Source organism: Sapajus apella, unplaced genomic scaffold (genome assembly GCF_009761245.1).
Source record: "Sapajus apella isolate SASKATOON/1434 unplaced genomic scaffold, GSC_monkey_1.0 scaffold3, whole genome shotgun sequence".
Lineage (NCBI taxonomy): Eukaryota > Metazoa > Chordata > Mammalia > Primates > Cebidae > Sapajus > Sapajus apella.
The window spans coordinates 1,120,294-1,145,533 of record NW_022436943.1 but is presented as its reverse complement, the minus strand read 5'-3'; the positions used below and the strand labels follow the sequence as shown (position 1 = coordinate 1,145,533).

Sequence of the window (25,240 nt, the reverse complement as noted above, 5' to 3'; positions counted from 1 at the left end):
ATCTGTTGGTTCTACATCCATGAATTCAGCCAACTACCAATCAAAAATATTCAAGAAAAGATCGAGACCAGCCTGGGTAACATAGCAAGACCCTGTCTCTACAAGAAAAAAAAATAAAAAATAGAAATATTCAAGAAAAGAGAATTGTGTTTGTACTGCACAGGTACAGACTTATTTTTCTTATCATTATTCCCTAAACAATACAGTATAACAACTATTTACGTGGCATTTACATTGTATTAGGTATCATGAGGAATCTAGAGATGATTTAAAGTATATGGGGGGATGTGCATAGGTTATATGCAAGTACTGTACCATTTTATATAAGGGACTTGAACATCCATAGATTTTGGTGTCTGTGGGTGGTCCCAGAACCCACTCTCCATCGATACTGAAGGATTATTATATGTTCTACCAATGGGAAAAAAGAAGAAGTGTGTAACTTTTATAAATGTATTTAAAGGCAAACAATGTAAATTTTTAATAGGGGTTTCATTTGGAGTAAATTTAGTAATATGCCTTTGTTAACTGAGTAAAACAGGACACATAAAGGAAAATTCTGACACATAACTGACATACTTTGCTATATACCCCCATAGTAGCTATCTGTTGTTTTCTGAATTTTCAGAGTAGCTGAGAATATTCCAGCTGAAGTATGCAACTACAGAGCCAGCCTCACACAAGTTGTGAACTAAATAAAGTTTTTCTTTGGCATTCTTTCACATTTCTTGTTTTAAACTCCCACAGTTCCTCCTTCCCTAAACCTCACTGTTGGTACAGTCCACGTTCATTGCCCCCTAAGCTGCCTAATGACTTCCCACAGGGTTCCCAGCTTGGATTGCTTTATATTATGGACCTACGCCAACCCTTGCCTTGTACTTCAAAACTTACTGGTACTTTTTTTTTAAAGTCCTATTCTGCCTTCCAATGTGCCAGCTAACTTTTATAAGCTATTTATTTAATTTTAATGTAGAATTTAGGAGAAAATGCCAAAAATAAGTATTTTTTTGCATATTTTCTGTATAACCTCTTCACCAAAAACATTACATTGAACTTCACATTCTATTATTTGTATTACCAAAAACAACAGGTATATTAATATGCTTTTTCTTTTTGTGGGGAATGATAGGCAATTTTATATTCTTTGTTGTACTTGTGTTTATGCAACATTTTTAAATAAACATTTAATTTTTAATTTTTAGCTATTTTAGCCCTATTATGAGTACATAATCATATATATATGATAGATATCTATCATATATATATCACATATATATGATATCTATCATATATATCACATATATATGTGATATCTATCATATATATATATCACATATATATATGTGATATATATATCTATCATATATATATATCACATATATATGTGATATATATATAGCTATCATATATATATATCACATATATATGTGATATATATATATGATATGGGGTACACGTAATGTTTTGATATAGACATAGAATAAATAAGATCTGATATTTGATAGCACAACAAAGTGACTATATCGTTAAATTATTAATATGCTTTTTCTCAACTCATTTGTCCTTGTCCACTGAGATTGTGCGTGTGTGTGTGTGTGTGTGTGTGTGTGTGTGTGTGTGTGTGTTTTAACAGGGTCTCTGTCTGTTGTCCAGGCTGGGTGCGGTGATGTAATCACAGCTCACTGCAGCCTTGACCTCCTGGGTTCAAGTGATCCTCCCACCTCAACCTCCCAAATAACTGGGGCCACAATAACATGCCATCATGTCCAACTTTTTTATTTTCCTGTAGAGACAGGGTCTTATCAAGTTGCCCAGGCTGATTTCAAAATCCTGGGCTCAAGCAATCCTCCTGTTTCCAGTTCTCAAAGTGCTGGGATTATAGGCATTAGCCACTGCTACTGGCCTCCACTGAGATTTTTATATGTCTCTCTAGGGATTTATATCCCATTTCCCATATCTGTTTCTTCCCTGGTTATGAGTGTCTTAAACCACAGGGCTGACTCACTGGCAGTCCAGAGAGTAGTTAAGCAATGATATATTCCTTTATCTCTGAAGTCATAGCATATATGGAGGGCCACACTTTAACAGGTATGTAGCAGAAAATCATATTGAACTGTGGGTACAGTGTTCCTGAGCATCCAGGTTCATAGTTTATTGTTTTCTTCTCAGAAGTCCAACCCATTATTAAGAAACCTAATAAGCAGAACTCTTAAAATTTACCTGATTCTGGTAACAACATATAAGCTTCCAAAGTGTTCTTTGAGCATGAGAGGGGTAAAAAATGACTAACATTTCTTAAGTTCTTACTATGTGGTATTGACTAAAATGCTTTGTCTTATTTAATCTTTACAACAATTCATTAGGGTAGCTATATTCTTCTCCCCTTTTTACAGATATGGGAACTTGTATTAGAAAAATTAATTTGGGCCTGGCACAGTGGGTCATGCCTACAATCCTAGCACGTTGGGAGGCCAAGGTAGGAGGATTGCTCGAGCCCAGGAGTTTGAAACTAGCTTGGGCAACATAGGGAGACTCTCTTTATAAAAAATACAAAAATTAGTCAAGCATGGTGGCACGTGCCTCTGGTCCCAGCTACACAGGAGACTGAAGTGGGAAGATCGTTTGGGCCAGGGAGATCAAGGCTTCGGTGAGCTGTGATCATGCCACTTCACCGCAGCTTGGACAACAGAACGAGACCTTGTCTCAAAAAATAAAGAAAAATTAATTTGCCCAAGAAAAAATTAATGGAGCTACAATTTGAATCCCAGTGGATCTGATTCAAAGTTCATGCTTTCAACTTCTGTACTTCTTTGTAGAGAATCTGTAATGTGACAGAGATGGGTTGAATCACCCAGTATGTGTACATTCATTCATTCATTCATGAATTATTCATTCATTTATTCAGCAACTCTTTTTGAACATTTGTTATATACACTATCCCAAGTGCTGTGAAAATTCAAAGCTTAGCCAAATGGAAATCATTCCCTCAAGGAATGTGTCCACCAGAGAAGATGTCATATACAGAAATAACTATAACATGAAGTTTACAGTGATAATAGCCCTAAAAGAGGTTCCTATTTTTAAAAAATTATTGGTGTTTAGAAAAGGAAAAAGTATTTTTCTATCTGGGGAGGTGAAAAGCCTGAGAAAGGTGGTATTTGATTTGGTTCTTGATTGATAGGAACGATTTAGACATGAGACAGTAAGAAAGTAGGGAGTATAGAGGTATTTCAGGGTGAGAGAGAATATAGGAACAATAACCCAGAGAAAAGAAGTTAGAGAAAATTATGTCATCAAAGCAAGAAAAGAGAGAATTTCAAGAAATGGTGGCTAAAAGTGTAATGCCATGGATATGTCTCTTATCACTAACCAGAACGTGTGCTTCTCTTTTATCACATTTAGCCTCTTCTGCATATCCATTTTGCTCTCCCTTCTTCCTCCTAGCATCTCATTATATATGGATACTCAAGTCCCTGTTTAAAGAAAGGAAACTTAATTATAGGTGGAGGTAACATTTATTTCAACATTCATTCCTGTTGAAAGATTGAGAATTATTTATTTAGGAGAGAAAAATTAAGAAGAAATCTATTTGTTAAAGAAGCTTTTTTGAGGTCCCATTATGTCCACAAACTGTTTTAAGTACTAGGAATATTTTAAAATATTAAATAATAAATATTAAATAATATTAAATAATATTAATATTAAATAATATTAAAATAATATGCCACTTCTGCCCTCAAGGATCGCAGAGTCTAATAAAGTAGACATCAAGGATCTCAGAGTCTAATAAAGTAGACAAACATATAAATAAGTAATTACAAAATATATTGATTCCTATGATAGAGGAGTGTACTAGGTATAGAGATGACACAAGAGAGGAAGTGATCAGTTCTGAGGATGGTAATTAGGGAATGCTTCCAAAAAAGAAATATCTGAGCCACTCTTTTATTTTTTAAAACAAATAGGATCAACCCACATGTTCTCATCCTAAACAAAATACTTTAAATTTAGTATTTCCTAGATATCTTTTGTGTTAATATGTAGAGATTTTCTTTTTTTTTTTTTTTTTTTTTTTAGACAGTCTCACTTTATCACCCAGGATGGAGTGCTGTGGCATGACCTAGGCTCACTGCAACCTCCACCTCCTGAATTTAAGCAATTCTCCTGTCTCAGCCTTCTGAGTAGCTGGAACTACAGGTGCCTGCCACCACACCTGGCTAATTTTTATATTTTTAGTAGAGACGGGGTTTTGCCTTGATGGTCAAGCTGGTCTCCAACTCCTGACCTCAGGTGATCTACCCGCCTTGACCTCCCAAAGTGTTAGGATTAGTGGCATGAGCCACCGCACCTGGCCTAGAGATATTCTTTATTCATTTTAACAGTTGTGTAGAAATACATTCTATAGATCTGCATGTTACATTTAACCAATCCTCTATTGACAGATATTCAACTTTTCTTATCAACACAGTACTGAAGTACATACACATACTCTTGCTTTGGAATCTCTGTAAAACAAATTCTTAGAAGCATACTTCCTACAGAAAAAAAAAAGTTTTGGCCAGGTGTGGTGGCTCACGCTTGTGATCCACTTTGGGAGGCCGAGGCGGGTGGATCACCTGAGGTCAGGCGTTCAAGACCAACCAGCCTGGCCAACATGACGAAACCCCTTCTCTACTAAAAATACAGAAATTGGTCAGGCGAGGTGCCTGATGCCTGTAATCCCAGCATTTTGGGAGGCCAACGCAGGTAGGTTACAAGGTCTGGAGTTCTTGTCAAGAACAGCCTGGCAAACATAGCAAAACCCTGTCTCTACTAAAAATACAAAAACTAGCTGGGCGTGGTGGCAGGCACCTATAATCCCAGCTACTTGGGAGGCTGAGGCAGGAGAATCGCTTGAACCTAGGTGGCAGAGGTTGCAGTGAGCCGAGATCGTGCCATTGCACTCCAGCCCAGGTGACAAGAGTAAGACTTGGTCTCAAAAAAAGAAAAAGATAGCTGAGTGTGATGGTGCATGGCTGTAATCCCAGCTACTCAGGAGGCTGAGGCAGGAGAATCACTTGAACACAAGGGGCGGAGGTTGCAGTGAGCCAGGATCATGTCACTTCACTCAAGCCTGGATGAAAAAGTGAAACTCCGTCTTAAAAAAAAAAAAAAAAAAAAAAAAAAAAAAAAAAAAAAAAGTTTTTTTCTCATAGTTGTACAGTACTTAGACGTGTCAGTCTTCTTAAACTGAAGGGTTATTAAATATTATGCTTTAATTTGAATCTCTTTGAGTATTGGTAACGTTGAGTAACTTTTTGTGTTTACTGACTGGTTATAGTTTTTTTTTGTTTTTTCTGTAATCTAATTGCTATCAGGTTCTCGGGTATTAGCCAGTGCAAGCTAGTAAGCTTTCTTGTTAGTGTTTCATGGATGCTGGCAGAAGGCACAAGATTCCTGGTCAGAAGCAAAGAAGCCTATTGCTTGTGGCATGGCAAGCAGCATGCGCATCATGTTTTCATTGGTTCTCCACGTTCCAAAGTCTCACAAGGGTAATGCAGAAGAGCCCCCGGGGGATGCTCTGCTTGCAGTAGACATTTAGCACAGTTGAGGAACTTGTAAAATCTACCTTTTTTAAACAAAATATTTTCTCTGTGATTATGTGTCATTTTCTCATTGATTTGTAAGAGCGCTCTCCTATCAGAATGAATATTCCTTGACCTGTCATCGAATATTACCTGTCTTATCCTATTTTACTCTTTAAATTTGATTTTATCATGGGTTTCATGCCATACATACAAAAGGCTACCCTATTATAATATTTTTTAAATAATAACATGTTTTTTCTCTTAGGCTTTCAGCATTTTTATCCTTTGGAGCTTGCTTTAAAGAATGATGTAGGGACCAACTCTGGCTTTACCACGTGACTAGTCAGTTCTTGCAATGTCATTTTCCATTTTTCTCCGACTTATCTGACACGGCACCTTCATTATTTTTTTTTTTTTGAGGCAAAATCTTGCTCTATTGCCCTGGCTGGAGTGTAGTCAGTGGCATGACCTCGGCTCACTGCAACCTCTGCCTCCTGAGTTTAAGCAGTTCCCCTGCCTCAGCCTCCCAAGTAGCTGGGATTACAGGTGTGTGCCACCACGCCTGGCTAATTTTTCTATTTTTAGTGGAGACGGGGTTTTACCATGTTGGCCAGGCTGGTCTTGAACTCCTGACCTCAGGTGATCTACCCGCCTTGGCTTCCCAAAGTGCTGGGATTACAAGCATGAGCCACCATGCCTGGCCAGCACCTTCATTACACAGTAAAATCTTGTCTGTACTTAGCCCTTTCTGTGCTACTTTATTCTTTTCTTTTAATCTATTTGTATGTTACTACACCAGCCTTATCTTTTTCTTACTGTGGGTTTATAATACATTTAACACCTTGTAGAATTTGTTCCCATTATTACTTTTAAAATTTTGGCTGTTTTTATGTATTATTTTTGAATTGGTGTTTAAAAACAAACAGGATGAATCTATAGTAATATGAAAAGAAATTCTAACTACTGTCTTTTATAACCTTATTCTCCTCTAAAGGTCTTAATATTATAACTTTTATAAAGGTTTAATTTGAATTTCAACCAATATAAAAGCACAGTTTCTATCTGCAACTTCTAATTTTCTTTTATTTTAACATAGGTTCCTTGTAGCTTGGAATACTGGGATGAACTCCAGAAAGCTTTTGTTGCATTTAGAGAATTTAGTCTGTCTGAAAGCAAAGTTTGTGAACTGCAGTTGCCGGATATCAATTTCGTGAATGACCAGAAGAAATTAGTATCTTCAGATCTTTGGAGAATTGTCTTGAACAGCAGTCAAAATGGAGCTGATGACCAAAGGTAATTCAGTGAAAGATGAGATGGTAGCATTACCCTGGGAAACAATGATCAAGTCATCTTTTCCTATCTAGTGACCCCTCACTTAACTGTATCTCAGCTGTCTAGCAGCTGCATCTGTCTGAACAACAGATGAGAACCACAAAGAAAGACAAAATCTGATGTTTCAAAGTCTGTGCACTCAAAATCCTATGTTTTTACTCATAATGCAGCTCTGTGAACCCTCACTAAGAACCTGTTCCTTAAATATAAAAAGAAAAAATAATGCAAAAAAGCAAACTAAACAAAAAGTCTAGTCATCTTGGATCTCAAAATACAGAGGAATAGAGTCATACACACACCTCAGTAGAATCTTAATGACATAATAATCAATATGTTTAATGATTATCCTAGGGCATTAAAAGAAATGTTAAATAAAATGAATTGTCGCCTTCTAAAAGGTAAACTTTAGAAATATTTTCTTCTTAATTGGTTTTTTAAAACTTTAAAAGGCAAGCCTCCCCTGGGCAACAAAGTGTGACTGTCTCCCCAAAAAAGATAAAAGACAAGCCTCCAGACATTAGGAAACTTGTCTAGCTAACCCACATAATTCATACTCAAAGGATTTTATGCAGCTAAAGTTTTATCCACCTATAAAGTCTCTTTGGTAATAAAAAATCCCTAGAGCTGGCCAGGCACAGTGGCTCACAGCTGTAATCCCAGCACTTTGGAAGGCCAAGGCAGGCAGACTTCTTGAGCCCAGAAGTTCGAGATCAGCCTGAGCAATGTGGTGAAACCCCAACTCTATAAAAAATACAAAACTGAGCGTGGTGGCACGCATCTGTAGTCCCAGCTACTTGGGAAGCTGGAGGAGGAGAATCTCTTGAGCCCTGGAGGGTGAGGCTGTAGTGAACCGTGATCTCACCACTCCACTCCAGCCTGGGTGACAAAGTAAGACCATCACCAAAAAAATAAAATAAAATCTCTAGACCATATTATATTTCAGTGTTTACCTACTTAACACATCCACTGATTTACAGTAGAGAAAAATGGCTTCAGCAACCTATTCTTCAACACTTCTAGCTTACACACCCCTGCTAAGTCCTTTTACTCATGCCCCCATAAAAGACGGTAAATAAAGTAAATCACAACCAGTGAAACAGTTGTCTTGGGTCATATACCATCATGTGCACTATGAGGCTATGCCGTTCATTGCTGTTGATGCCCCACGTGCCACTTCTCCTGATGGACTGGCTTAGTGTTGTTCTTATTCCTTTTATGTAACGCCTCCTTCTTTGCCCTGAAACAACATTCTGACAATAACAGATAAAAAACCATCTACTATTCCAATACCTTGCAAATCAAATGTTTTTTCTTTTCTCTGTTACCTTTATTTTTGCCCATATGTGTACACGATTTTACAAGGTTATAATCATAGCATACCACTTTGTGGTCTACTTCCTATTTTTACTATAAATTATTGTGAATACTTTTTCTTTGGAAATATTTATTTTTATTAATAATATATGTTCAGGCCTGGCGTGGTGGCTTACGCCTGTAATCCCAGAACTCTGGGAGGCCGTGGTAGGTTGATCACAAGGTCAAGAGAGCGAGACCTTCCTGGCCAACATGGTGAAACTCTGTCTCTACTAAAAATATAAAAATTAGCTGGGTGTGGTGGCAGGTGCCTGTAGTCCCAGCTACTTGGGAGGCTGTTGCAGGAGAATCACTTGAACCTGGGAGGCGGAGGCTGCAGTGAGCCAAGATCATGCCATTGTACTCCAGCCTGGAGACAGAGTGAGACTCTATCTAAAAATAATAATAATATATGTTCATTGAAGAACATTTGGAAAATAAAACAACACTGCTCATAATCACACTGAGATAACTTCTGTTAACATTTTGGTCTGTAGCCTCATAGTCTTTTTCATGATTATTTTATATGCTTGATAATGTGTTGTGTGTTTTATATTTCATATATTCTATTACTAGGTCATTTGGGCTCTTTAAAAATATTTACCTTCCTAACAGTTTAGCTTTTATTACAGAATTAGTAAAATATATTAGAGAAGTAGTGTTTTAATTTTACTTGTATATAATTCAGTAATAAAATGAACACCCATCCTGTGATGAATTGTCAGATGGATGGAAAGATTGCCTTTCTAAGTTTAGGTTATCTCATCAGAAACCAGGAAATCTCAGAAAATAGAGCTATGGATAACTACATTGATTTTTTTTTTAATTTGAGTTTCATTAATAGTATCAAGTTAGAAATGACTTCTTGATTCTAATTATGAAATAATGTGTTTTCATCATTGAAAGAAGCATAGAGAAAGTTAATGCCTCAGAATCTGACACGTTTATAAAAATCACTTTTGTGATAAGCTTAGCAGTACAGAAATGTGGAGCCTTTAGGAAACAAAAATTTAAGCAGACAATCAAAGTCAGGCAGTTTTTCACCAAGCTTCTGACATTGTGATCACAGATCCTTGTCCTCACCAGGGATGTTTCAACTTACCTGATATTCCACAATTGATCTCAATTTAATTGTTTGGGATCAATCACTTTTTCAGATAGAAATTGATATAAATGAAATTAAATTAGAAGAGTTGGTTTAAAAGTCAACATAATAAAACACTATTAAGGATAATATGTATCCTTAATATAATTCATCTAATTTCTAGAAAGAAAACAGTACTGCTTTGATAATATGTCAACATTTCATGCAGACAGAAAGCTTTTACAGTTAGCCTCAGTATATTCTGTCACATGAGAAATCTAAACCTGGACAAAATCCTGGCACTTTTATGATTAGAGATTGTCTTATAAGAGATAGTCTCAGTAGGTTGAGAAGGATTGACATTAGACATTACTAGAAGAAAGGCCACAAAAATATGTTTCATGAAGGCTAATTTTAAAAAAACCTTCTTGCCTATAATTGAGATGAAGTTTTAATGTTCCTACAGTAATGGCATCACTGTAAATATATAAATACGGGTAGTATTTAATAGGGGCAGAAGACTTCTACCTTTCAAGGTGGAAGACCTAGGTTTAAGGCCTGTCCGCATCACCAGTATGCTATTTGGTATTGAGAGATTGATTTCTAAACTGAGACCTTAAGGACTCAATAGGTGCCAGCCAGTTCAGTGGATGACAGGGATCCCCCAGTGAAAATGACTAAAGACAAAAAGAGTCAATAATAGGCTCAATGGCTAACACCTATAATTCCAGCACTTTGGGAAGATGGCTTGAGTCCAAGAGTTCAAGACCAGACTGGGCAACATAGTGAGACTTTTTTCTCCACAAAAAAATTTTTTAAATTAGCCAAGCATAACGGTGCATGCCTGTAGTCCCAGCTAATCAGGAGGCTAAGGTAGGAAGATTGCTTGAGCCTGGGAGACAGAGGTTGCAATGAGCTGAGATCATGCCACTGTACTCCATGCTGGGTGACAGAGCGAGACCCTGTCTCAAAAAATAAAAAAACGAGTCATTAATTAGGTTCCACTATCTAAAGATAGTGGAACCATCTAAAGATGGTTTGCTTAGTCATATGAAAACAAATGGATTGATGTTATTGTGGTTTTGGGGAGGGAGCATTTGAAGTAAATGTTGACCTGTATGGTGTTGACCTTTGAAACCCTTCTTCTATTTGCTGTGTAGTGGTCTAGAGGCAAGGGATGCAGCCTCTGGAGCCCTGGTCATGCTATCCATTTCAGCTGTTTATCTTACTCCCATCATGTATGTATTTGTCCACACCCGTTACCTGTTGCTAAAGCCTAAGTAAACCTCTTATCAGTCAGGTTCTGACAGGAAACAGATGGCATCTCAGACTGGCTGATTGAGGAGAGTTTAATGAACTATGAAAGTATGGGCTAGGAACCCTGAGAAATGGTCCCAATCTTAGGCGAAAGGGAGCCAAGTGATAGAGCCATTGTCAAAACTCTAACTCAGAGTAGGTGTTTGTAGCTATGTTTGGTAGAGGAACACAGCTAAGGTACCGAGATCTGGCTACAGAGGAACCAGGAAAATACATACTATTACCTCACTCCCCTTCTGCCTTCTAAGTTGCCTTGTGGGTACCTCCCACTGACTGAATCTAAGAAGAAGCCAGAGGACAAAGTAGCCTGTTGGTGCAGTCTAGAAAGCTCCCTTCCAGAGGCAGAGAAGAAGGTGGGGAATGGTAGAAAGTGGGTTGAGAGAATAAACAGAAGACACCCAGCAAGCACACACTCATATTTGCAGTTGGCAGCCTCTTACCAGGTGACTAGCCCTGCGAGGAATAAAAGGGAACCTGGCAGGTTCCCTGGGTTTGATATCAATCAGGTGTCTTCTGATGGATCAGAACAACTTGTTACTTTTTTTTCTCTGTCTTCCCTTACCCTGGAAGAGATAACTCCAGAAATATTTATTTTGGCTGTGGAAAGTCACACAAATTACAGACATTTATCATATAACACAATAGTAACTGTGCAGATCTCAATATGTGTAAGTTGTTTGATGATCATGTTAAACTCTTGATCTGTCCCAAGACTTTGGTACTTTCTTGTCCATATTTCATGGTCATCTTCTCACAGTATTAAAGCATGTGAGAGCAGATTGGTTATAAGGACTTTTTATCCTTACCCCCAAAATGCTGACTCATGACAGAAGGGATCTTGGAAAGAGAAATGGCTTAAGGGTGTATAGATCTTTCCTCATATGATAAAAATTAAACCTCTGGTGAGTTTTATAAAGTGCTTCCATCTTTGGATATGCTTTTTAGTGTATATATATGTATATATTTTCTTCTTCTTCTTCTTCTTCTTCTTCTTCTTCTTCTTCTTCTTCTTACTTCCTTAAGATCTCATTAAAAAAATCACTGTCCACTCATATTTGGTAATCTTTGAGACAGCGATCCTTAGCCTGTGTGTGTATTAATGAGTATGTGAGTGTGAAGAAGCTTTTCATTCCACAAAATCTTGGTTCTTGTGTATATAGACAGTGAAGGAATCAGAGAAAGCATGATGATGGATAAGTCGCTAAATCATTTCTTTTCTCTCTGCTGGTTGAACTCTCTCTTCCCAAAAACTGACTGTGGCCTTCCAGATATTGTTTCTCTCCATTTGGCTACTTGGGTCTGCACTTTTAGATGTATCTAGATTTTGGAGGTAACTTGTTTAGTTTTATAAGCCATTCAGACATAAATCTTGACATTTGGAACTGCTTTGTCACCTGTGTTTTAGTTACACAGTGGTATAACCCAGGATTAATCCAGAAAATTCTTTCCTTTATCCTTCCCTAGGGCTAAAGCTGAGTTTTGTCTTCTCTTCCTTGAGTAGAAAAAATGCTTACTTTTTTCACTAGGTTTGCTTTTGAGGCCCTTTGCTATTTACTTTTAGTTGGTGATTGAACTCTGTGTCCAAAGTCCTCCAGGGAGTTGGCCTTTGCCAAGTAGTCCTTCTCGCATACACAGACCCCGAAGTACTCAGGTGCTCCTCAGGTCTCAGAGTTCTTGGATGATGGTACTTATGAGCTCTCTCTGTCATGTTGCTTACTCTATGAACCTTAGGAGATTACTCTTCCTTTTTTTTTTTTTTTTTGTTAGTTAGATGTAAAGGAGTGTTTTACCTGAGAGCTAATTTAAGGTTATTTTTCAAACTACAAATTGGAGCACGTTTGTGGGTTATTAAGTAACTGGTTACAACTGGAATTTTTAAAATAACATAAAATAGAAAATAATTTGAGAAAAAACAAATGTTATATGATTCTACTTATATGCTATCCCAAGAGTAGTCAAATTCTTGGGGAGTATAGTGGTGGCTGCTAGGGTCTGTGGGGAGTGAGAGTTTAATGGACATGGAGTTCCATCTTGGAAAAATTTTAAAGTTCTAGAGAGGGATGGAGGTGAGAGGTGCACAACAATGCAAATGTACTTTATGTCACTGAAGTGTACACTTTAAAATGGTTAAATTGATAAATGTTATGTATTATATATATTAATATATTATCTCAATAGAAAATAGTGTGTGTTGTATTTTCAGAAAAACCTTTTTCCCCATTTTATGTGTGTATACTGGATTACAATAAAAGTGTGCTTGTTATTTAGAGTTAAGGTTAAGACATTTAGAAAACAACCACTGTAAGGAGTGGAAGGATCACAGTGCAGCAGGCACACACGTCCTCCCGCGTCCTCTCTCAGCCATTCAGCACTCTCCTTGGATGGACAGAGCAGTGTTCATGCAGTGGGTAGAGGAGAATTTATGTGAACCAATGTTGAGAGGCAGTGCCCTATTGAGATGAATGCCAATATGCTGTTGTGAGATCCCTCTTAGAAAGCTAAAGAGAATCACTTAACATTAACCTATGTAGCCAGTGTGGTACCTTGTCTTGCCAACAAGAAAAAGAGGGGTGGATTTTTTCCATCTTTTTTTAATCAAATAGTGGACATCATGCTAAGTAGTTTATATGCAGTAGCTCATGTAATAATACTTGAAAAAGGGAGGTCTAATTACTGTACTCATTTTGTAAATGAAAAATACTGAAATTTATTCAGGTGAAATAACTTGCCCAGTACTACAATATAAATGCAGTGCATACATTTTATTCTAGGTTCTCCTATCCTGGTCATTCTCTGCTTAATATCTATGCTATATTATACTATATTATAAAATCTTTATTACCATAAAGGGATCCATAAAGAAGTTCAGGGTGTCATTACCTGCTGTGCTGTAGGGGTTTACCCCAGAGTGACATTCAGGGCTGGATCTTTAGGAATTGTGCCTAGGTCCCCACAGTGCCATTAAGATAGGATCAGTCTACATCTAGATGTACTGGACACTCCTTGTTTAAAGAATTGATCCCCTCTGTAGGTCACTCAGGACAGTTGGTAAGTAATTCTTTGGCTAAAACGAAGGAATAAATAAAACACCTGCCATCCTTCGCACTGTCTAGAATATTTCCACTCTTCTAAAAATAGCACTTAAATAGCCCTCTGAACTTAAAGCTCTTTGAATAAACTACTGAATGGTGAATTGTGTTTATTACTGTTTGAGAGGTCTTGCTTTCAGGAGCTATTTTCCAGCATGTTAAAAGTGAAGAGCACCAGGTAATTCTGTGAGCATTGTCATTGGCCATGAATTTGACCTATTTTAAAAGTCTTTTGGGAAAAGGAGAAGTGTTGAAATATAACTATAATAAGTTGTGAGTTTTTTTTACTTCTCTCTTTCTGCCTATTATGCATGTGATGTTTTACCTTTTGAGATCTGAATCAGATTAAAGTCCACTATTGTACCTAATTAGGAGAATTATACAAATGTAGCTACTGCAAGTCTCTAGCAGGGTCATCACTCATATTTAGGACTATTGAGTCCTATTGTACTTAGACCTCTTTAATCCTTAGGTAAAAGGTAAACACATACATGCTACTTTTATAGTATATAATGGCGATTTAAGTTAAGAATATCAAAAACTATAAATGCGCTAATGAAAAAATAATGTATATTTAAATTACGTATACTATATTTTGTGTTTAAGAAATGTATGATTTTGTTGACTCCAATTTTTAAATAAAAGTCTTAATTTTTGAATATACATTAACCTAGTAACCGTTTTAGTCAGGATTCCAAGATTGAAGGAGTATCGCTGACTAGAGTAGTGCTACTGGCACTAATGCTTACTGGAGTATGATTTTATGATTCAGGAGTTACTGTATATACCTAAAAATACATCTGGCCATTGCTTTGTGCACTTAATTTAGGAAAAGTGAAGGATTTATCAATTTGTTACAAGTAAAGATTATATTAGATAGTCCTGATGTTTTAGCAACCTTTTGCAATATGTTATAATATTTGCCACTCTCGGGAGTTAGAAAATACATCTTGGAAAATCTTAGCGTGTCAAAAATTATAATTGGCCAGAAAAATGCTTCAGATAAACACCTCAAACTGTGCACCCATTTTTAAAAACTGGCCCCATAGAACTCTTGCCTGTATTTTTTATAATATTTTGACTAACATTTTACCCTATTTCTAAAAACTTATATGAGTAGTATAAGGGAAAGAGTTCTAATTAGTTGTTCACATATACAACTAATATGTTTTCCTGTTTCAGAATAAATACAAGTTTTAATTTATCTTGACAATGAAATCTTTTGTTAACTCTACAGATAAATTCCTAGAAAGTTACTTGGATTACATTCCTCAATTATAGATGTTTTAAGAATATACTTAGCTGCATTTTTTGCATAGTCAATAACCTAGTGCCCCAGAGTCTGTTTTCTTTGTATGCAATGGAGATTTACTAGCATTGCAGTAAATGCTTACACCACATAACTGTAAACTCTTTGAGGTTAAACAATGCAGTAAACATGTTGGAATGCTCCTAGCTTTCATTTTCACCAGCCTGTTCACAACCTCTTCCAAAATCCAATGGAAGAGCCACACCTCTGAAAATACCATGATTCCCCCATGCCATTAAGCTCCTCTTGTGTTTCCACTCTAGCAGCACTTCCCACTTCCCTATTCCTGGTTGGTGGATCTGTTTGATCATTTTTGTAAATGTCTATGTATTGAGTATCACCAGCTAGACTGTGAGCTCTTTGAAAATCAAGGATTTGTTTCTTTAGTGTTTCCTGTCATAGTTCTCCCTAGAATACTATAAATCACAGTGCTTGTCCTTGGGCTCCTCATGAATTTGGGAGCCAGGCTGCAATAGCTACAGAGCATATTTCAGGTTGAAAAGAAGAGAGTGGAGGACAGTGAGTAGTGGGAAAAGGGCAACATCGATTCAGTGATCCACAATTAACAGGACACACCTTGTTCTCCCCCAACAATCCCAAATTCCCAGGTCTTATGCTCCTACTAGCATTAATGCAATCTAGGCAGCATGCTTCCTGTGCACTGGAACAGCCACCATGTGCAGACATCTTCCCTTCTATGGATGCCTTCACTATTCATTTTAATTAGATTTAACTTGTATAGGCTGGGCATGGTGGCTCACACCTGAAACCCTAGCACTTTGGGGGACCAAGGCTGATGGATCACTTGAGGTCAGGAGTTCAAGTCCAGCCTGATCAACATGGTGAAACCCCATCTCTACTAAAAATACAAAAGTTAGTCAGACATGGTGGCAGGCGCTTACAATCCCAGCTACTTGGGAGGCTGAGGTAGAAGAATCACTTGAACCTGGGAGGCAGAGTCTGTAGAGAGCCGGGATTATGCCACTGTACTCCAGCCTGGCCTGGACAACAAAGCAATAGTCCATCTCAACAATAACAAAAAAAGATTTAACTTGTATAAAATAGTGTTAAGAGGATGGGCAAGTGAAGAGAGAACCCATGCATTGTAGGTGTCCAAAGGACCCTCATTCTTCTGGACATGGTCATAACTTTTATGGTACCTAGTACAGTATTCAGTGAGTGCTTAATGAAGAGTACTGACTGACTCCTATAGGAATATGGATATGAACAATCTGGAGAAGTAAAACAAAAGTGAAATATTTATGTTGATACCGAAGTATTGGGTTTTTGAATAGCAGAATCATTCTCAATTGCATTGGTCTTAAACCAATAATGGAACAAATGCCCCATAAGTTTTGTGAGATGTGGATGGAAGCAAATTGATTTGGAGATAGGTCAGCATGACTTGACAGTTGAGGAATGCTTTGAAAGTTTTCCGTGAACAATTCGTAGAGAATAATCAATGTGAACTTTTTTTTTTTTTTGAGACAGAGTCTGGCTCTGTCACCCAGGCAGGAATGCAGTGCTTGACAGCCTTGACCTGCTGTGCCGAAGCAGTTCTCCCATCTCAGCCACTGAGTAGCTGGGACTGCAGATGCATGCCACCACACCCAGCTAATTTTCTGTAGAGACGAGGTTTCCCTATGTTACCCAGGCTGGTCTCGAACTCCTGAGCGCAAGCGATCCTGCTGCCTCAGCCTCCCAAAGTACTAGGATAACAAGCATGAGCCACCGCACCTGGCCTAACACAAACTTAATTTTAAAAAACAACTAATTCACATCAGAAAATACAGAAGATTTGATAAAATATTGACTATAGGATTTTGAGTACTAGTTTTAGAAACCCTTATAAAAAGACATTTCACTTATGTAATATTGGGCAATTTTGGTTATTGAACTTCTTTTATCACCTCTTTCCCATAGCTCTGCAAGTGAGTCTGGTTCTCAAAGCACTTGTGATCCACTTGTGACTCCAACAGCCCTGGCTGCCTGTACCAGAGTCGACTCCTGCTTCACTCCATGGTTTGTCCCATCCCTTTGCGTTTCCTTCCAGTTTGCTCACCTGGAATTCCGCCTTTGTCATCACCTTGACCAACTAGGCACAGGTACTCTTTACTTTAGCATCAGAATAACATCCTTTTAATACCTACCATTTTCTCTTGAGTGTCTTCAAGACAAAAGTCTTCAGTCTTAGATCGTTTATCTTCTGGAAGTATAAAGCAAGCAGTGGCAAAGTTATTCTGAGGTTGACTTGGCACAGGCATACCCTTTACTTCTGAGCCAACTTATGAACCTAGAAGTTATCCATGGTATTGAGCTGACGTGTTTTTGAGCTACCTAATGAAAATTTTCAAGGAAGTTACAAAAATTGCTGGTTTTATCATAATTCCAGTTATGATCTTATAGTAGTCCATTGTCTCACTGCTGATAAAGACATACCCAGGACTGGGAGAAAAAAGAGGTTTAATGGACTTACAGTTCCACATGGCTGGGGAAACCTCACCATCATGGCAGAAGGCAAGGAGAAGCAAGTCACATCTTAACATGGATGGCAGCAGGCAAAGAGAGCTTGTGCAGGGAAATTCCTGTTTTTGTATAACCATCAGATCTCCTGAGATGTAGTCACTATCACGAGAACAGCACAGGAAAAACCTTCCCCAAAGATTCAGTTATCTCCCGCTGGGTCCTTCCCACAACACATGGGAATTCAAAATGCGATTTGGGTGGGGACCCAACGAAACCATATCAGATCTCTTTATTCAGTATCCTGAGTCATTACATTAGTAGCAAACAGATTCCGAAAGTATTTGGTATTGCCTGATTTCAAAAGCATGAATACCTTCCACAAAAGATAGGCATAGTCTCAAATTAATTTAAAGGGGTCTCATTTTTTCAAGTTTAGAAGGAAGTTTAAAATTTCCCACACACCAAAAGTGGCCTTTTATAAGTTTACTAATGTTACTTGGGTAATTATTTCTTAAGCTTTATGTTCTGTACCAAACCTTTTCTAGGTGATACATTTTGATTCATTTATTAGGTTTTTAACCTACAGGTAATGAAGGGAGGAAGAGAAAATCAGATTAAAACCAAACATAACTGCTATTAAGCATCTTGCCTTTTCAGCAAAAATGAAGTTGAACCTGCTTTCTCTACCTCTCTTTGAGTCATGTTTTTTTGTTTTTGAGATTTGATTGGGAGATACAGAGCAGTTCTATAAAATTCTCTTTAGATAGATATCTGCTTTTCAAATATTTATTGACTTCTGTGATCAACTTTTTGTGAAACTAACTTTTGGACAACATATTTAAGAGGCCTAATTGAACAAAACAGTTTGTTTGCAAATATAAAATGGCAATCCAAAGATTATATCTTCAATAAATAATTTGAATTTATTGAACACCGAATCTAATTTCAATAATCAAAAAGTAAGTTGTTTGAATGTCAGTTTACTCTTTATTTTCACAAAGTGTTGGCTCATCTTAATTGCTGTTTTCCTTGGTTGTTTTCTCGACAGCTGCACCACAGTACCTACAGCCATTTGTTTCTGATAGAAGTATGCCATCTGAACTAGAATACATGATTGTTTCCTTCAGAGAACCACACATGTATCTTCGACAGTGGAATAATGATTCTGTCTGTCAGGAGTTCCGGTTCGCAGCTCAAGCAGACTGTAAACTTCTCGAGTGCAGAAATGTCACTATGCAAAGTGTGGTGAAACCCTTCAGCATCTTCGGTCAGATGGCAGTTTCCAGTGATGTAGTGGAAAAGCTGCTTGACTGCACCATGATAGTTGACTCTGTATTTGTAAACTTTGGACAGCATGTAGTCCATTCTCTAAACACTGCAATACAAGCTTGGCAACAGGTATGCACATTCCAGAACAGTTTACAGTTTGTTCACATATGATCTTTTATTAGGTTATATATCCTATCACATCTGATAATGTTAAACACAAACAAAAATGTGAGAGAATGAAGAATTTGATGGGCACCGTTATACTTGAGGCTTTCTCTGTTTTGGCAAAGTGATGCATGTTATTTTTGAAAAACTTTGGAGAATATGGGTTCTCTACACATGCATTGGAGATCATGCCCACATTTTTGTGACTAATGTACCACATCTGTGTGGAAAGTAACATATTCCCAGAAATTTTTTCCAAGTATTGTGGCTTTAGTTTGCCAGAACTTTGACTTAGCTATGTATCAAATTGTCTAAGTGTCCATTGCAGAAATAAAGAACCTGTGTGAGCCTTTCTGATGATAAGCATTCCATCTTTTCAAACAAAATAAAAAAAGCAACAAGATGAAATAGTGAGTACAATACAGTCTTAGTTTTTTTCTCTACTATCATTCTGACTTTTTTTGATTCACTAAAAAGTATTGAATGATGGATTTTTTAAAATCAGTTAGACAGCCTTGATTATTTTAAATAATTTTTAAACTTTTATTTCTTATCAGAAACTAACCATTGGGATGAAGTATAAGCCTATGATAAGTGGCATATTTAAAATGGGAAACCTGTGTGTGTCTGCTAGCACAAAAGTAACTTCACAGAATATTTGGATTATAATATGTTGAGTAATTTTAGAACAAATCACTTCTGCTTTCCTTACTGATTTTAGTGTTATATCGTATTGCCATCAAGTTTGTATTGCTATTTAAGCTGAGACATTTCACCCATGTTTTGTATATGTTACACACATTTGTGCAAAGCTGGCTCCCCAAGAGAAATGGTCCTTCATCCCCCACTGACTTCCTTCTGGGATGGAGCAGTGAAGGGGTAGAGGAGCTTTAGTTCTCGAAGCATTTGTATGGGAATAAATGTTTTTCTTTATATGCATGAAGACCTATACAAGACCAAGGAATTAATTGCCTAACGTGGCACTACAATAGCAAAGGGAAAGAAGATAACACATCTGTTTTATATTTTTAAAATCTTTTTTAAGGGCATTCCATGGTTTTCTTGTTGCAAAGGACATGCGTAAAATAAGAGCTCGTGTGATCTAAATCTTTGCAGCTGGTTCAAATAGCCATGTGAAAAAAATCTCTGTGGCTCCAATTTCTGTTTTTTGGTCATATTTTGAACAATGCATTTAATAAAAAACAAACCTAGAAAATGTAAAAGAATCATTGATAGAGCATTTAAACCCAGGATATTTTTGTCTTGGTATCAGAGCCATTATAAGGGGACTCATATGTAGCAACTACTGCAAAATGGTCTTCAGAAAAACCAGTTTCTTCCCAGGGTAAAAATACTCTCTTAGACACAGCTATACATATAAATAAAATATAGTGCATAAATATTTAAATGTTTTAAACCACATCAGAGTGTGAATGACTGACTGGCTAACATAGTGCCTTGAAGGAATATTCTGAGTTTTTTTTTAATGGAATTGTATACTTGATTAAGTAGAGCCATATGTCACATAGCATATTGCTGACAGGTACATTCTATGAATAGTTGGTTCTGATTTATACAGGGATTTGGCAATGTTAACATGAGCCACAAGAGGATATACTTCTGTAATTGTTGCTGTAATTTTCTTGTTTCCTCTCATGTCAAGGGTACTTGCCACCAAGTTTTAATGTGGTAGGCACCTAACCCTGTGTATTCTAAAGTAAATATGCAAGTGCACTACTTTGAAATTATAGGACATTTGACATTGAAATGGGCTTACAGAGGGTTATTAAGTTCATTGTTTCTAAGATGTTATGAATGTGGTTTATTCCCTTTAGAAGGGGAAGTTTAGTTTCCCAAACTTGGATTTTATTGTGTGTATACTGCTCACATGCAGTGTAATTGCTGCCAGTGAAAAATATGAATTTAATAAGCAAGCAAAGTGATGTGAGTTCTCCACATACTTTTTATTGGATTCATATTGGAGACAAGTCATTTTTACCCAGTGTGGATGGACCAGACAGTTGAAGCATGAAACAATTTGGCCTTCCACCTTTAGGTCATGAGTTCAAGATTAACAGAAGCCTTCATCAGTGTCTGATTTCTCTGGCTACAGATTTTCTTTTCTCTTTTATAAATGATGATTGTTTTGTGAAAACAGATTAAGGATCCAAAATACCATTTGCAGTTTGTTTTACATTTCTATATCACTTTCCCAGATTTGGACAAAATAGTATTAAAAGGGTTTTTTTCTTAAATTAAGGTTACACTTGTGTCTTCCCATACACCAAAATGGTATCTTTGTTTAATTGCAAATGCCTGTATGACACTCCATGAAACTTAACTGTGGATAAGCCATCTTTTAATTACGATTCCAAGTGAGCATTCTGAGGCTCGACATCTATGATGTGACATCAAATACATACAAACTTTTAAATATTATAACAGAATTTAAAACATTCCAAGAAGTGCTTAAACTTGTTACAGTATAATGAACTCCACAGATGAAGGAGCAGTAGAGAAACAGTTCCATGAGGACTCTGAATATTCTTTAGAAAAATGTAAACAACCTCCTTGTGTTCTTTAATTTACATATTTTCCTAAAACCCTCATCATGTATTAAAGATCAGTTTTTAGAGATGAAGTAGTATAATTTTTTTTCTACTCAAGCTCCATCTGGTAACTTAACCTCTGTGTTAACAGAAGATTGATCCCAATTAATTATGAAAACTGAATTTTAATCTCAGGATGTGTAACTAAGTGGGAGATTGGAATCATATCCCTTTCTTCATGTCTGTACTCGGACTGAAAGGAGAGAAAATGTTTACAAGGAGAGCAGTTCATGTTGATTATATAATGCTAAATGGAAAAATCTCATCAAAACTAATTATATACTATTATATACTATGATTCCAGTTTGATTAAAGGTTTGCAGATAAATATATAAGAAAGGATTGGATAGGATAGACTAGAATAGTAACAGGCAGGACATTCAGAAGGGAAAAATTGTTTAAAGAAAATTCACCAAAATGTTAATAGTAATTATTGCTGAGTTTAAAATTAAAGATTTTTTAAAATCTATACTTTCTGTATTTCCTAATTTTTCCGTCCCTTTCTCCTCTCCTGTATTTTCTAACTTTGTATAGTGAATATATAATTATAATTTTACTAATTAAATCTACTGGGGTTTTTGTTTATTTCCTAAGTATTTATCGGCCAGGCATTGTGCTAGATACTGGAGATAAAATTGTAAAGAGTACAGACCTGGTTGCTGCCCTTCTGCAGCATAGAGTCTAATGAGGGAGGCAATTTTGAACCCATAATGGTACAAATTAACAAGTGCTCTGAAGGTGAGCTATAGACTTTTATGTAAGCATAAAATAGGAGAATCTAACTTGACCTCAGGAGGATCTCAGAAGGCTGTTCTTAAAACCAACCTTAAAACAGGAATCTGAAAGTTGAGTAGAAACAAATTGGTCAAGCAAGAGATGGAGAAAAATATGTCCACACAGGGGAAAGGCTCTGAGGCAGGAAGTAGTTTGATGTGTTGGATGAGTTGGAAGGAGGTCAGTGTAGTATTAGAGGAACTGGAAAACGCTGGTGGAGCTGGAGTGTCCTGAGCAAATGCCCTCAGCAAATGAAGAGTAGCTCAAGATGCAGTTGGAGGCATGGGCAGGGTCTGGGTAAGACACGACATCTAAAACTCAACAGCAGGCAAGTTTTGAAATCATTGCTACCAACTAAAAGCCCCAGTAGAGAGTATTATGGTAGATGATAGATGATTGTTGTTATGAGTACTTTGTCTCCCTTAGCCAGAAACTTCTTTGGTGATTAGTGTGACTGTCAATTAAGGTTCAGTTCAGTGGGAATATATGGATGATAGCAAGAGGGCTTAGAAGTCCTCAAGGGCCTCCAGAAGAAGTGTCAGGGCCACTTAACCACCTGCAGCATGGAGCCTGCCCACCTACTTCAAGGGCATTCTGGATGACTAGGAGTAGATTCTGTTTCCCAAGATGAGTCTGTACCCTGATAGGCACAAGTTGGTCATGCCCCAGGCCAGATTCCAGATATATTCATCTGTAGTCTGGAACCAGATCAACTCCAGAGTCAGTGTAAGCCAAGTTGAAGTTTTCATGAGAAATAATGTTAGCTGGCTTCATGCCTCCTGTGTACCTGAATCACTGTGCCTCTAAGTTGTATCTCTGTTTACTCCCCCACTTCTTAGTAAAGTGGCAAATGATGGAGTGTGGCATTTTGACGTTATTTAGATACATAGCCTGGAAATAGAGGCCAACTGGAGAAGCATCAGTTTACATGTTATCTCCCATTATCTGCAAATTAATTAGCTACTTAGGATTTTTTTCTTATATTCTCAAGTAATTTATTTAGCATTGTTTTAGTTTACCAAAAGTATATTTATTGTTTTTAAGCCATAGCCTAACCAGAGTGATAAAAGAGTAAGCACGGAAATACTTTTTCACTTTGCCATTGTTTTAATATAATAGCAACCAGTGGAGACACCATTAAATGAGAAAGGAGGTATCAACACATGAATATATTATTAATTTGCTGCACTTTAGCTGACTAATGAAGGATTTTAGCTAATTGATGACTATTAACTGAAACAGATACTGAAAACTGTTTCAACTAACATTATTTCTCATGAAAACTGCAACTTGGCTTACACTGACTCTGGAGTTGATCTGTTTTGTGTGTTCAGCCTCTTAACAATAGAGGGAAAGTTATGGTTTTATTTACATCTCTCCCTGAGCAGATTTACACACACACATATCCACCCTCCCTCTTAAGGGATCTGGGGATGTTTTACCTAAATGATTCTTACTTTCTGTAGGGTACAAACTGTGGCTTTGGTAATTGGTCTTGATTGTTGAGTTTAGAAGGCCGGGAACATGGTAATTCTAGCCTCCAGTACTCTGCTCAAAAACGTGCACTACCCAGTATCGCACTCTTTGGAGCATGTTAATTCACTTTAAGAAATGTTAAAAGTTTGAGGGATCGCATTGTTCTTTTACTCTTCAGTGTGTATGATTTATTTTGAGGGAGTATAAATCAAAACACATTCTTGGAACATTTAAAATCTCTTAAAGGTATTTTTGTGTGTGTGCTTATCCTGGCAGTATAGAATACTTTGTATACCAGAGCTAATGACAACAGATCTTTTAGGGTTTCTGTGTTGTAACAATCGCCACTGGGCAGACAGCTGCCAAACATCTTGCAATTAATCTGATCCACATTGGCTTTCGTATCCTTTTTCTTTCAGAACAAATGCCCTGAGGTAGAAGAGTTGGTCTTCAGCCATTTTGTGATCTGTAATGACACACAGGAGACACTGCGGTTTGGCCAGGTGGATACTGATGAAAATGTTCTGCTGGCGAGTCTCCACAGTCACCAGTACAGCTGGCGCTCTCACAAATCCCCACAGGTATTTGAGAAACACCCTTACAAACAGCCATTGTTAAGGTTGGGGATTCATTTCTTCTGCACTTGTGTGCCTGTCCAGCTATTTCCCAAGCCTCCAAAGGAACCACACAGTGTAGCTACATCTGAGAGAAACCCAAGAGGGTTTAGAGATGGGAGCACACGCTTCTCTTGGAATGGAGCATTTTCCTGTTGAGCTCGGCACTTGGGGGGCAGCAGGGTGTGGTGATGAAGAGGCTGACTCGAGAGCCAGGTTTGGATCCTAGCTCTGTTTAACCTTGCTCTACTTTCTGTTCTTCAGTTTTTTCATATGTAAAATGGGGATAAAAGTAGTACCTATTTCATAGGGTTCTAAGGACTAAGTGAATTCATATGTATAAGACATTAATACGTAAACATTATGTGTTGGGTATTATTATTCTTTGTTTCTTCACATTTTTTTTCTGTGTGTGTCCTTGGTACTAGGCACGTGCTAGGCACTGGGAATTCAAAGACAGGTAAGTCACAGGCCTTGCCCTCCAAAGACAGCTCACCATCTGTGATGCAGTGTGGACAATGACAAACTATGTCCAAGGGAACACTGAGAAAAGACATACCAAAGATGTCTGCTTTCCAAGGAGTGTAGTTTCATTTTCCTGTCCCTTTAGATGGGAATAATTAGGGATATGTGCCCTGCAGCGATAATATGAAGATGAATTAAATTCAAAGATGTAGTCTTAAGTGAGCAAAAGAAATCCTAGGAAGTACTCTCAAGAATAATGTATTTTTTAAGCTCCGGGTAATAAGGAAACTACTGCCTGCTTGTGATTAAAAGAAAGTCATTAGATTAGAGAACAAGTTTTCCCATCTGGTC

General features: G+C 37.3%; 1 protein-coding gene across 1 annotated transcript in view; it reads left to right on the top strand.

The window, feature by feature from the left end:
- VPS13B (vacuolar protein sorting 13 homolog B) overlaps positions 1 to 25,240 on the top strand; it is an 823,218-nt gene that overhangs the window by 707,539 nt on the left and 90,439 nt on the right. The window contains exons 40-43 of the mRNA XM_032247702.1: positions 6,664 to 6,860; positions 16,975 to 17,156; positions 18,566 to 18,915; positions 24,230 to 24,391. Of these exons, the coding sequence (XP_032103593.1) occupies positions 6,664 to 6,860; positions 16,975 to 17,156; positions 18,566 to 18,915; positions 24,230 to 24,391 (891 nt within the window). The remainder of the gene's footprint in view (positions 1 to 6,663; positions 6,861 to 16,974; positions 17,157 to 18,565; positions 18,916 to 24,229; positions 24,392 to 25,240) is intronic.